Source organism: Cuculus canorus, chromosome 12 (assembly GCF_017976375.1).
Source record: "Cuculus canorus isolate bCucCan1 chromosome 12, bCucCan1.pri, whole genome shotgun sequence".
NCBI classification, from domain to species: Eukaryota; Metazoa; Chordata; class Aves; order Cuculiformes; family Cuculidae; genus Cuculus; species Cuculus canorus.
The window spans coordinates 3,373,485-3,388,021 of NC_071412.1; the positions used below are offsets into that span (position 1 = coordinate 3,373,485).

At 40.6% G+C, this 14,537-nt stretch overlaps 2 protein-coding genes across 2 annotated transcripts in view; both read left to right on the plus strand.

Annotated features, from left to right (window-relative positions):
* The window catches only part of MYO5A (myosin VA), a 109,625-nt gene extending 104,453 nt beyond the window's left edge, over nt 1–5,172 (plus strand). The window contains exons 40-41 of the mRNA XM_054077382.1: nt 803–883; nt 1,761–5,172. Coding sequence (XP_053933357.1) covers nt 803–883; nt 1,761–1,913 — 234 coding nt within the window. The 3' untranslated portion in view covers nt 1,914–5,172. The remainder of the gene's footprint in view (nt 1–802; nt 884–1,760) is intronic.
* A 2,449-nt stretch (nt 5,173–7,621) lies between these two features.
* Nucleotides 7,622–14,537, plus strand: part of MYO5C (myosin VC) — a 41,098-nt gene continuing 34,182 nt past the window's right edge. The window contains exons 1-6 of the mRNA XM_054078027.1: nt 7,622–7,661; nt 11,640–11,750; nt 12,654–12,819; nt 13,105–13,249; nt 13,658–13,814; nt 14,350–14,493. Of these exons, the coding sequence (XP_053934002.1) occupies nt 7,635–7,661; nt 11,640–11,750; nt 12,654–12,819; nt 13,105–13,249; nt 13,658–13,814; nt 14,350–14,493 (750 nt within the window). The 5' untranslated portion in view covers nt 7,622–7,634. The remainder of the gene's footprint in view (nt 7,662–11,639; nt 11,751–12,653; nt 12,820–13,104; nt 13,250–13,657; nt 13,815–14,349; nt 14,494–14,537) is intronic.

Here is a 14,537-nt window from a genome sequence, read left to right on the forward strand (position 1 = left end):
AGATAAGTTAGACTTTTTCTTTAACTGTGCTATGTTTGCATAGAGCTTGTTCAGGAATAAACAGATCCAACTGAACATTCACATCAGGAAAAAGAAAAAAAATTCTGTATTTCTTTCACAATGGTGTCAGCACGAGCAGTGGCACTGATATAGCTGTTTTGAGTTAGTAACTCACGTTGCTGGAAAATCTGTTAGTTTTGTACTGAAATAAGAAGTTACAATTACACATGCTTCAAGTGCTTCAACTTTGTTAAAAGTTGTTGGGGGGAGGGTGTTAAGAAAATCATGTTAAAAAAATGAAGAGCATTTTTTACAAGTTTTACACGCTTAACCTATGTTATTTAAAGACTCTGTTGCTGTTCTTTTGTGTAGTGGCTTTTGCCCTATTTTAGAGAAATAACTCACTTTTTGAAAAATAGCAAAGTCATAAGACTCTTGAACGGAAGCTACTGTAATTATAGGATCAACACTAGTGAGAGAAATACAGCATGTTATCAGGGCATGTAGGAACGCAATCAGTTACTTATCGTATGACTTTTCCATACTTTGGTATTTTTTATACACGTGTTGAATTTTAGAGTTTCTTCCTCCAAAGAACGCATGTTCTGAGGAAGGCAGTCGTATACCATAGCATTAAACAGGTGATGGAATTCTGTATGAATCAAGAAAGAAAAAATAACAAATACTTGTAAAGAATTCTTTTATTTAAATAGCTAATTTTAAAAATATATTATAAGTAACCATGGATGCATCTGTTGATTCATCAGTAGAATGAGCCTAAAGATGTTTCTCTTCCTCACAGATTGTAAAAGTTCTGAATTTGTATACTCCGGTTAATGAGTTTGAAGAGAGAGTCTTGGTATCATTTATACGTACAATACAGGTATGGCTATATCTTTTAATCAAAAATCATTTGACTACTTCTGAGAAACCCTTTGGTGAGCCGAAACAGCTTGTGTCCCAAAGTACATTCAGGAATCTGAAGTAAACTAGGCTTTATAGCTATCACTTTTTGGCCATGCTGTAAAGGGGGATGTCAGCCTTAAAATTTTAAGCGATCACAATTTACTGTCTCTGAAATTGCGTGAAGATGCTACTTTCCCTGTCAGTATGTATGAGATTTTTGGAAGGTGAAAGGCTTTTGTGCTTATGCATCTTTGTGTATATAAACACGCTTGCATGCCAACTTCTCAAGTGGTAACATTTACATCCGGGCATTTACTTTTGTCAGACCTGTGTCTGTCTGCATGAGAAGTTCCAACTGCTTAGAAAATGGAGGCCTTTGTGCATTCCAGAGCTCTTCGTTTAGCCCCTTTAGTTTTATATGTATTGATGAAAATGATTCTGAAAACTCCAAACAAAAGCACTGAATAGCGCCAAATAAAGGAAACAAAGATGATCTTTCTGGTCTGTTAGGAATCAAATGACATAACTGTCAGGATAAGGGGGATTGGGAAGGTAGAAATTAGATGATAATTCCACTTAGTGAAAAGATGAAGTTACTAGATGGTGGAAAAATTCTTCCTTTTTCAGGGAATCTAAATATCTTCAGAGTGCATTGTAAGGGAAAGATACACAGAACCGAAAACAATAAAAGTCACTACAGTTTAATGTCACAATTGTTGCAAATGTATCTTGTCAATTTAACAGAGAGTGTGTCTGTACACGTGTATCTGTAAGCACTGATGAAATACCACCTCTTTGCAAGATAATTATCAATGAAGTGGCTAAATGCTAATGTAATCACTTTATCTTTGCAGATGCGTCTGCGAGACAGGATGGACTCTCCTCAGTTGCTCATGGATGCTAAACACATCTTCCCTGTTACTTTTCCATTTAATCCATCCTCTCTGGCATTAGAAACCATTCAGATCCCAGCCAGCTTGGGCTTGGGCTTCATATCACGTGTCTGATCCCAAGGATGTACCGTCAGTGTTAGAAGGAGCATCAGTTGCCTGATATCTTTGCCCATTAAAACATAGTGAGCACTGAAAACACATTTTCTGAACAGTCTGTATATGCCCAGACCTGTAGCAAAAGTAGATGGAAAACTATGTAACAGCACCACAGGTTGAAGGCTAATAGAAAGATGTGTGTTTGTGTTCAGTCGTTGCATTTAGGAGGACATCTCTGATTCATACTTTTCCAGAATATGGAAATCAGGCTTGGACAAAAATTGTGTCTTCAGCTGTCTAGAGACATTTTTAGATCTTTAGTAACATATTTAAATAGTGTAAAATAAACTCCATATGTAAACTTCTCATAGGCAGGGACCAGTCCTGAACATGGAAGACTTGAAAGTGTAAGGCATTTTGTAGAAGAATACACAGTCACTGGGGAGCCTGTTACATTTAATTTGTAAAAACTGGAATGGAGAAACACAAACTGGCAATATATAAAATGATTTCTTAAACCACTTCCTTATTTATGTCAGTCTGACATAAATTCTAGTGATAAGTCTTAGAGCTCACTATATGCTATAACTTAGGTGTTTATTTGTTAGTACTGTGGTTTACCAAGCATACTAAATTGCTGCTGCATATTGTGTTCTTTTAAATGTATGACAGTATCATGCTAGGCACTAAAAATAAGATATTTCATTTTTTTGTTGTCAACCTTATTTACAGTCTGATGCAGTTTGTTGCTTTAACTGGATTTTTGAAAATGATATCAAATAACACCCGTAAAGGAAAACGGTAACTAAGCACAAGTAGAACACTGGAAATTACATGTTTAGTTATTGTTTAAAGTAGTTCTTTATAAAATACGAAATCTTGAAACAAACTATCAGAAGTCAATAATGATTTTAGTATTTATTTAGATTTTGTAGGCTGGTCTTCTTTGTCGGTAGATCCCAGAGATGACAGTGTGTATTTTGAGTATAATTGCTTGTTTTGTTGCCACTTAAAAGAAAAGAAAAAAAAGGTATTCTTTCATACTGGAATTTAAGAGGAAAGACTTTAATAAAAAAAATTTTGCAGTGGCTCAATGCTCTCATTCTTTAAAAGGTTGACTAACAAGAACGCTAAGTAGGTTTTGACTGGTGCTGTCCCTTGACTATGATTCATGTTGATTTAATGGTTGGAGATCCAAAGTGCATAATGAGAAACTGAGTTATTTTGGATATTGCACATCTTATTGGAAAGATTTTCCTGTCTCAAGTGTCTTGGATCTGCCATATAGAGTTTGTATTTCACAGTGTGCAATGTAAGCGCAGAAGCCTTGCTTAAGGTTCCAATTCTGAACTTTAAAGCAAGCAGTTTGTGGTGTATGGCTCAAATATACATGTAAAAAAAAAGCCACACACATTGCCCAATTGCATTGTGCAATATTTTTTATGTGTTATACTAATTAGTAACTTAGCATTATCGTTAATTTCGTTTAAAATACTGAGAAATAATCTAGAGGTACACTATTAGACTATTTGGTACTGATCTGTTAGCCTGCAAACTCACAGAAAAAAAATTGCTTAACAGCAGACTGAAACATTTCAGTTGTGTTTTACTTGAGAAGTAGACACGCTGTTTGTATGGTTGCTAGAACCGGTAGTAAAGACAACCTCAACGTTGTCAGTATCATAGAATAGTTTGGGTTGGAAGGAACCTTAAAGATCATCCAGTTCCAACCGTGTCTCACTAGACCAGTCAATGCTCATGTCCTCTTATTTTCCACAGTGTGTGCCCCATAATTAAGTTTGCTGGATCATGCCAGTACTTCCAAAAACCTGATGCAGCATTGCATAAATCTTTTGAATGATCTTTGCTAAATGATTGTTTTCCTGTGCACGGTAAACCAAATGCTCTGTTTTCAATTGTTACTTGGTTTCTGAAGCTACAGCTACTGTGAAGTGGCTCCAAATAAGGTGTAACGTAGTTTTCAGTCTGTTAGGGGTACTGTACTTGTGAGAATGTAATGAGAAAGCCATCACATCCAGTAGCGAGGTTAGGAAAGAAGATGAATGAGAACATGCTGACCTATAAAAGTTTTGTCCTATTGAAAAACAAACAATTGGCATTACAGTATTTTCATACTGTAAATCAGGAATTGTATCCACTACTTAAGCATTGGTGTATTAAAATGTATGCCTAAATGTATTTTTGTTTATTTTTTTAAGTTTGTTTACCTGTAAAAAGCCTTATTGTATCTTGTTTCCTTAAAAAAAGTAGTGTTTAGTAATTTATAGGTATTATCCTTAAACTCAGTGGTTTGACTGGTATTACTTTTATATCACATTAAAAGTATATGCTGCTTGACATGTTTTAAAGGAAAATATTTTTAAGTTGGAATAGATGTGTAATTGGTAATTCATCTAATATTTTACATGGCAGTATTTTACATGCACTTTTCGGAAGTAAAATTTTAGTGTCAATGTATAATATATCTCTCACCTTAGGACTAATATCTCTTTAATCATGGACTATAATGCAGAATTGTTTTAACAACTTTTTTTTCCTTTGAATCATTATTATGCTCTTTTAAGGTGGACATATCTTTTATATTTTAATTTATTATCTATTGCTATGATAGGTTTTATCAGATGCTGGAAAACTACTTCTCAATGACCCCTTAGAATTATATACAGTTATTCTAGAGATTTTGCACAATAATTACCTCATTCAGTTTTGGTGTATTTTTATTCCAGTGATCATTTTGCTCTGATGTTTAGGACACAGTCTTTCATCTGAATTTGGAAAAATGGCTTCTCAGACTTCAGTCTGGGATGCAACATGAAAGTGCTTAAATCTGTTAAATGCAATCAATCTAGTCTATCTATCATAGAAAAAAAAAAAAGTAGGCTCAATTTCAACGTTGAAATGTGGATTGATATCCAGTAACATTCATTCTCAACTTGGAAACACCAGCATTTGCAATTTGAAGGTCTGTGTAATTCGTGATTTAAACTGAACACATTTCAAAAACAGTACAAAAAAGTATGAGTAAACACTTGTTTTTTTTAAGATGCTGATACTTCATGTGATAAATAAAAGCCTTTAAGCATAGGTTTTCACTCGATGCCACTACAGTACATAGAGGAAAAACGAAACATTGTCAGAATGACCTGAGCTCTGATCTGTTGTAGTGTCTGATGTTGTACCTAGTAAATGTATGCATCATAAAAACTGTAGCCTAATAGCTATCACTGGAACGTGTCCAAATAAAAATACAACTGTATGATATGCTTTGGATTATTTTTGTTTGCTTGGTTGGTTGGTTATCCATAAAGCTGTGTGCTAGCATGTTCCCCAGAGGATCACCTGGGTTCCCTCTGCCTTCATGGCAGACTTGGTGTTGCCTGCCAAGGGAAGTGGATAAAATCCAAGGGCTGTATAAATACACACCCAGATGCCAACAGCGTGCCATAAACTGCTGTGCATATTAGACAAAACCCAGTTCTGTTAGGATATTTTGTCACCAAATATTAACCATTACTGAAATAAGAACTAAGGTGTGTGCTTTGCTAAAACCCTGTCCTTTGTGCCACAAACGCTCTTTGGCAGCAGGCAGGGCTGGTGGCCTCTGGGCGCGTATCTACCTGCCAAAACCCGGCTCTGTGTTTATTCAAATTGTTGTTCTCATAAAGGGTATTTAAATGTAACACCTAATAAGGCTAGAAAGGTTTTAAATTAGAGGGGGGAAGATTAAGATTAGACATTAGGAAGAAATTCTTCACAGTGAGAGTGGTGAGGCCCTGGCCCAGGTTGCCCAGGGAAGCTGTGGCTGCCCCATCCCTGGAGGTGTTCCAGGCCAGGTTGGATGGGCCTTGGGCAGCCTGAGCCAGTGGGAGGTGTCCCTGCCCATGGCAGGGGGGTTGGAACTGGATGATCGTTAAGGTCCCTTCCAACCCAAACCTTTCTGTGATTCTGTGAAAGAAGAACTAAGACGTGTGCTTTGCTAAAACCTTGTCTTCTGTGCCACAAAAGCTCTGGCGGCAGGCAGGGCTTGTGCACGCGTATCTACCTGCCAAAACCCAGCCTCGTGTTTATTCAAATTGTCTTTCTTATAAAGGGTATTAAATGTAACACCTATTAGTGCCCTAAGCTCACAAATACATTTCATGTTGTTAGTCTTTCTCTTATTCTAAGTGTGTCAGAAAATCTTTCATGTTGCCTTATAGGAAGGTGATTAATGTTTCCATTGCTATTGCCCTCTTGGTCAGGAATGGCTCCCCAGTGGCCATCATTCCTAATCATAGAATCCCTAGGTTGGAAAAGACCTTTGAGATCACCAAGCCCAACCGTACCTGTCCACTACTAAATCACATCCCTGAGCGCTTCATCCACTCGTCTTTTAAACACCTCCAGGGATCCATGATGTAGACAGTGAGATCGAGTGCACCCTCAGCATGTTTGCAGTTGACATCAAGCTGAGTGGTGCAGTTTGCCACACCAGAAGGACAGGATGTCATCCAGAGGGACCTGGACAGGCTGGAGAAGTGGGGCTGTGAGAACCTCATGAGGTTCAACAAGGCCAAGTCGTACACCTGGGTCGGGGCAATCCCCGGTTTCAATACAGGATGGGGGATGATGTGCTTGAGAGCAGAGAAGGACTTGAAGTGCTCATTGATGAGAAGCTCGACATGAGCCGCAATGTGTACTCGCAGCCCAGAACTGTGTCCTGGGCTGCATCTAAAGAAACGTGGCCAGCAGGGTGAGGGAGGGGATTCTGCCCCTCTATTCCTCTCTTGTGAGATCTCATTTGTAGTATTGTATCCAGTTCTGGAATCCTCAACGTAAGAATGAGATGGAGCTGTTGGAACGGGTCCAGAGGAGGCCACAAAGATGTTTGGAGGGCTGGAGCACCTTCCATACAAGGGCAGACTGAGAGAGTTGGGGTTGTTCAGCCTGGAGAAGAGAAGGCTCTGAGGAGATCTTAGAGTGACCTTCCAGTACCAGAAGGGCTACGAGAAAGCTGGAGAGGGGCTGTTTACAAAGGGTAGTGGTGACAGGACAAGGAGGGACGGGTATAAACTGGACAGGGGCAGATTTAGACTAGACATAAGGAGGAATTTCTTCACGCTGAGGGCAGTGAGGCCCTGGCCCAGGTTGCCCAGGGAAGCTGTGGCTGCCCCATCCCTGGAGGTGTTCCAGGCCAGGTTGGATGGGCCTTGGGCAGCCTGGTCTGGTGGGAGGTGTCCCTGCCCATGACAGGGGGTGGAACTGGATGGGCTTTAAGGTCCCTTCCAACACAAACTATTCTATGGTGACTCCACTAACCTCCCTGGGCAGCTGTTCCAAGCTTGAGAACCCGTTTGGTGAAGAAGTTTTTCCTAATGTCCAATCTGAGCCTCCCCTGGTGCAGTTTGACGTTGTTCCCTCTCGCCCCATCACCTGTCACTTGGGCAAAGAAACCAACACCCACAGCTTCACAACCACCTTTCAGGCAGTCGTAGGCCGCGCTCAGCTCTCCCCTCAGCCTCCTTTTCCGCAGGTTAAACACCCCCCACCCCCCACCACAGGACTTGTTCTCCAGCCTCGTTGCCCTTCTCTGGACGCCCTTCAGCCGCTCCGTGCCTTTCCCTCAGGTCAGCCGGAGGTGCCGAAGCCGCCTCGGATCCCTTTAAGGTCCCCGCGGGGCCGGAGCCGCCCCCGCCCGGCGCCGCCTCCTCCCGCCGGGGCCGCACCCGGCGCTGCCCCATGGCGCTGCCCGGGCTGTACGCGCAGGTGAGCGGGAAGGGGGGGCAGTCGCTCTTTTCTTGCGGGAAAAACACCTTCTTCTCCCGGACTTGTTGTTTTCTTCGTGTGCGAGGCGCTGGGCAGCGTTTGGGCTGGTGTGTGGTTGACCAGAAGGGTCAGTTTCCATCCTTGAAGTCTCCGTCTATCAAGGGAGGGGATTCTGCCCCTCGAGTCCTCTCTGGTCAGATTTCATCTGGAGGATTGTGTGCAGTTCTGGAATCCTCAATGTAAGAAGGAGATGGAGCTGTTGGAACGGGTCCAGAGGAGGCTACAAGGATGGTCAGAGGGCTGGAGCACCTTCCATACGAGGACAGGCTGAGAGAGTTGGGGTTGTTCAGCCTGGAGAAGAGAAGGCTCTGAGGAGACCTTATAGTGACCTTCCAGTGCCTGAAGGGGCTACAGGAAAGCTGGGGAGGGGCTGTTTACAAAGGCTTGTGGGGATGGGACGAGGGGGAACGGCTATAAACTGGAGAGGGGCAGATTTAGACCAGACGTAAGGAGGAATTTCTTCATGCTCAGGGTGGTGAGGCCCTGGCCCAGGTTGCCCAGGGAAGCTGTGGCTGCCCCATCCCTGGAGGGGTTCCAGGCCAGGTTGGATGGGCCTTGGGCAGCCTGAGCCAGTGGGAGGTGTCCCTGCCTATGGCAGGGGGTTGGAATTAGATGATCTTTGGGGTCTCTTCCAATTCAAACCATCCTATGATCCTTAGAGATAGTGGAAACTCAGCTGGAGAGGTTCCTGAGCAATGCAGACTCACGTGTAGGATACTCTGACAAAGTCCTTCTTGTCCCAAATAATTTGGTGTTGGTCCTCAGGAGCTGGAGTTGAGAAAGCTGCTGCTGAGTACAGTGCGGTTTGTAGGGACCTCTCTAGGCACCTGCCATGGGTGGTGTGTTCAGTGGGGTTCTTGGGGCAGAGACCCTCACGTTCTGAGGATCTTCTAGCGCTTCCAGGGCTTCCTCCAAATTAGAGAGGAAAAGTGATTTGTGTCAGCGATTGGGCAGCTGTGAGGCTGGGCAGTGCTTCCCAGGGCACTTGGTCGCTAAGTGCTTGCTCTGCTTTTATGCAAATATTGAATGTTTGGCAGAACTTGGCACTAAACCGAAGATTATTACTCCTCTGTATTTTCTGGGTTTTTTTTAGTTTTCTGCTTTTCTTGGAGTCACCAGAGTATTGTGACATATAATTTCTTTGCTTAGATAACAAAAATAACATGTACATAGCTAATTTATAAGCCTGTATCTCTTCTACTGCAAAAGCAGCTGCTATAAAGACCTCATGTTTAGCTTTGTGCTCCAGTGGCATTTATTCAGATGCTGTGTTAGCATCACCCTCTGAGCAGCTGAAAAAGGTTTTTTTTTCAGTCGGGAATAGTGTTGGGCAGGTGGAGGGGAGGAAGGAGTGTGGGTGTAACGTGATACGAAAATGAGCAAACTCTCTTCTGTTTACTTGTAAGGCAGGGTTTGGAGAAGGCAAACTTTGGTAGGCTGGGTGCATTTGCCAATGGAGGCTCCTGAAACTGCAGGGACCTTTTCTGAAGGATCAGTGCTTTGATCACATGTGTTTTCCCCTCTTTCTTTCCTGTGACCTGGTGCAGTTCACCTCCTTACATGGGAACGCATTGTGTGGCCCTGAGGCTATTTGGTGGTCATGTTCTTGACTCCCATAGCGTAACGGCAAATAAAGAATTCAGCTGAACAGCTGTGAATGCATGATTATTTTTTATAAGCCAAGAAATCAGCATAGTGTGAGAATGACATGAAAGTCAGTTTATACTTAGATACACATGTAAAAAGCAAAGTGAAAACTGATTTTATTTAGCCCTGTCTTTCATTTCCCTATTGAATAGATATTTCTTAAGCTTTCACCTTTTGTCAAATAGGTGATATTGTCATTGTAGTATTTTGGGGTTGTTTAGAAAAGGTCTTTGTGGTTTTGGATATTGTGTGAAAAAAATTCCATCATGCTGAAGGCATCAGCAAAGAGGTATCATGAACACTAATTGAAACTTCACTTGCTTTCATCACCTGACACACATGCCAGGCTGACATGTGGTTGACCAGAAAGGTCAGTCTTCATCCTTAGAGATAGTGAAAACTCAGCTGGAGAGGTTACTGAGCAACCCAGGCTCACGTGTAGGATGACCCTGACAAAGTCCCTCTCATCCTAAATTATTTGGTGTTGATCCTTGGGGGTTAGAGTTGAGAAAGCTACTGCTGAGATGCGGTGCAGTTTGTAGGGACCTCTCTACACCACTGGCCGTGGGTGGTGTGTTCAGTGGGGTTCCTTGGGGCAGAGAGTGTCATATTCCGAGGGTCTGCTGGAGCTTCCAGGGCTTCCTCCAAATTAGAGAAGAAAAAAGTGGTTTGTGCCAAACCCAACAGTTTGCAACACCGAAGTGAGTAGAGGTAGGAGTCTCCAGTGTATCTGTGGGTATGCTAACACTTAGTGAAATCCCTGACTGGTGTTGATTTTTCAAATAAGCAGCTGCAACAGTTCTCATGGATTTATTTAAACACAGTTGATTTAAACTGGCCATGAATATAGCTAGGGTAGGGGAGTTAAACGAAGAATTCTAGCTATCAAAACAGAAAGATGTTGGAAGAAGATTCTGTGGTGTGGTTGCTTGTACAAGTAGGGACTGAAGAGTTCTGTGCTCTCTAGTGTTACTTAATCACAAATCAGAGGAGAGATGGCCTATAAGAAACGGGTACTGGTAATTTTCAGGCTTTTTTCTGACATCGCTGTCCTTCCTCCTGTCTTCTTACATCCAAATACAGTCTGCAATGTTATTGTCATATGAGATGCACACTGCATGGTATAAAAAATATTTTGCACCAAGGTTTAAGGAGGATGTATGGGAAGTGATCTCAAACTGCAAATCCCTAAACGAAAGTGATTTCAGTGTTACTACACCTAGTATCTAATAGTGCGTAATTGATGCATTAGGGAGGCTTTTAGGGATGATGTCACTTTGTTAAACCCTGTCAGGGCAAGAAGGACACAATCCACATCAGTGAAGAAATTCCTGACTTGCTGAGGTTGACATCTGTGTTATGTCCTTTAAGGAATGCCGTTTCCAATAGCTTCTGGCGTATTTCCTAAAGCTTCTAGGGCAGAGCGTTTAACGTATTGCTAATGCTTCAGCATTTTAACTTCAGCATAGGAGAACTAGATGGTTTGAACATCTATGCTTCAAAAGGCTAGAGGTAATTCTGTTGTTCTGATTCTTCAAATACCTAAAAAAAAATTCTAATTTGCTTCTATTGCACATAAGTGCTTCTAGGGAGGATGTTTTCTTCCTGAGGCAGAACTAAAGTACCTGACTGGTACTGAGCTCAACTAAGCCAGGTGATTGCTTGTAAGGAAAGGAACTTGTTGGTAGTCTTCAAAATTTGCCCTAGAAAAGTGTTTGGAGGTTGCACTTCAGACCTGTTAGAAGAAAGTTAACTGTGCAGAGTCTTTCTTTTGTATACCTCTGTGCCCATGGCAAAATGCTTTCTGAGTTCAATGTCTGATACTTGAATTCAGGGAAGTGATTGTCTGAACTCTGCTGAATGAGGGGCTTTCTCTGATACTTGCTAATTTGAAACCTCCTAGAAATCAAGGCTCTGCCATGAGCGTGCTTTATTCTCCTTGTTCGATATTAGAAGGTCTGAAGAGCCTGGTGACAGTCTGGCCTTTGGTCACCTCCCTGCATTCTGTTGTTCTGCAGACTTTACACTGAACAGGAGTAGAAGAAGCACATTGCAGATCAGCGAGTCTGCTCTATTTTTTTTTCCTTTCACAAAGAATAAACCCCAAAATATTGCCCGCTGAAAGGGTCAGAGCTAGTAATAATCCCAAAAGGTCCTGGCATCCAGTTTTAGGTTTTAGGTTGCACTTGATGTTTGAAAACTCTTTTTTTAATGCTAATCTGATGTTATGATAGTAACTAAGCTAACTATTATCTTGTTTTTCTCTTTTAGTACAACAGGGTTTGGATCCCTGATAGTGAAGAAGTTTGGCAGTCTGCAGAAATCACAAAAAACTATAAAGCTGGAGACCGTTTTCTCTCTGTGCGATTAGAAGATGGAACTGTAAGGAGAAAAGCCTTTAGTATTGTGGGGTGTGAGATATGTTTATGCAGAAACATAGGACTCACCATTACAGAATGGAAATGACTTGTCCGTTTTTTCTTTTATGCTAACCCTGCAGTGACCAGAATTTTATCATACTGAAATTTGTACAGTAAACAACCGTTACCTAAAAATATAAAGAGTAGGATTTTACTATCTGTATCATGTTAGTATAGAACACATCCCTTGAAGGACAACAACCACTCTACTTTTTAAAAAAAACACTGAAACTCACTTTATGTTGAAGTAAATTGGAAGTGCAAGGCAGACATCATCTGTCACAGGCTAGCTGTTGCCTTTTTTTCCCTAAGTTGTTGTTTTATGTAAGATGTGTTATTTTTAGTATCAGAGTTCTTTACAGATTTAATATTTTGAAAACAGTTTTTCTGCATTCCTGCTCTGTAAAGACAAGTATCAAATGTGTGACTAAATGATTTGTTGAAAGAAACCAAAGTGAGTTTTAACCGTTGTGTAAAGAAAGCTGACAAGTTGCAAGTAAGGATAGTTTTGGGGCTGATAGGTTTGGTTCAGACCAGGTGTTTACTTTCACTCAGTTGCAGCTGGTCTGTGCTTTTCATCTGTACTTGAAATTCACAAGTGGTTAGAGAGCTAAACGTTTTTAGAAGTTTCAATACAGAATACCATGAAAAAGGGAACATACTTTTTTTTTTTTTGAAAAATAATGAAGAGCTCTATCTTACTTTCATGATGCCCCAGCTGCCTAAGTTCAGTGTGATGTGTGGAGCTGATGAAATACAAGATTGGACAGGGCTCTGTCAAACCTATAACTTTGTGTATAAGTAGAAGATCAGTTTTGCAAACATAAGGCATTTGATGATATTTCAAGTCATTTTTTGTTGACAGGAACTGAATTACGCTGTTGATCCAGCTGCTTTGCCACCCCTACGAAATCCTGACATACTTGTTGGTGAAAATGACCTCACTGCACTCAGTTATCTCCACGAGCCAGCTGTTCTACACAATCTTAAAGTTCGTTTTGTGGAGTCTAAGCTTATCTACACCTATAGTGGTAAGCAAAGTAAAATGCAGGGTTGAAAAAAATCTTAAAATAATAAAAAATTAAAATCTTGGGTTAGTTTGCAATATGATGTGGGTAATGTTTTCCTTAAGTGTATTTTAGCTCATTCAAGTTAATTCTTTTTTTTGGATGAGTATAGGCTTGTTTGTTGATCAGGATCTCCTAGGTAGTTTAGATAATATTGCTACTTTGGATCAGTTTAACTATTGTTGCCAAAACCTGGCATTTCATTGAACTAACCTGTGTTTTATTTTTGTTTTTCACACTTGATTGTAGGAATAATTTTGGTTGCAATAAACCCCTATAAACAATTGCCAATATATGGAGATGCTATTATCCACGCATATAGTGGCCAAAACATGGGAGACATGGATCCACATATATTTGCTGTGGCAGAAGAAGCATACAAGCAGATGGCAAGGTTCAGTATGTTGCTTAATGTCCATAGAAAACACTTGAAGTCTAGTGGCAGTCACTGTTAATTGTAACTTAATTTAACTCTGTATGTGCCATTGGCTATTAAGAATACCTTTGAATGGTTAACTGAAGTAAAGGAGGAATAATTCCATAACCAGCTGAGGAATTTTGAGAACTCACAACTATTTTCATTCTTGATGAGGGATAAAGCACTGTCTTAGCCGAGTGAATAGCAGTGACATCATCTTAGAGGTTACAAAGAGGAGTAAGAGAAGAGCAGATGAAGGATGGAACTGATAGAACAGTTTGCTACAGCTCTGTTTTCATATGTTTGTTTCATATGCATAATTCTATCATTTATATGTGCATTTAAGACATAGCTGATTTAAACTGTCTGATTATTTGGTTTTAGAAATAACAAAAATCAGTCTATTATAGTCAGTGGAGAATCAGGAGCTGGAAAGACCGTGTCTGCAAGGTACACTATGAGATACTTTGCCACTGTGAGTAAGTCAAGCAGCAATGCACACATGGAGGATAAAGTACTGGCATCCAATCCAATAACCGAGGTAAGTTCAGAGAGTATCTATCAAGACTGTACTCATCAAGACAAGAATTCTGAGAGCTGCTGGGAATCTTTTTTTTTTTTAATCTTTAGGGATGTGTTAGTTGCCTTACTTAAATATCTAAAAGAGAAGTTTAGTCTCTGAATGTTGCTGATGGGAGTCAGCTTCAGGAATACCCAGGTTCTGCCTCACTTACCAGTGGCCCCTTGGAGGCACTAGTTTGCCTCCAGAGTTTTATCTGACCACATCCTGTTAATTAGATGATGAACAAATTGTTTGGTTTTATTAATTGGAATAGAAACTGATTAAGGCTCCTTATGGTAGGAAAACGTACTTTCTCTAATTCTCAGTTTATGTGATGTTATACTATTTGACTTGAGGCTTATGATCAGATTTAAGCTTCAAAATTTAAATCGTACAGCTCAATGCTGAGATTGATCCTTTAATTTTAGGAACTTGTAGTTGAGTCCTGTTTTGACAAAGCTAGTCTCATGAAAGATGCAAGTAAAATAAATTCTAAATTTTGTAATTTTTGTAGGCTGTTGGTAATGCAAAAACCACGCGGAATGATAATAGCAGTCGGTTTGGGAAATACACTGAAATCAGTTTTGATCAAAGTTACCAAATCATTGGAGCTAACATGAGAACATACCTGCTTGAGAAATCCAGAGTTGTCTTTCAGGTGGGTAAAATAAAGTTTTAAACAGTCAGTGTCAGTATAGTTAT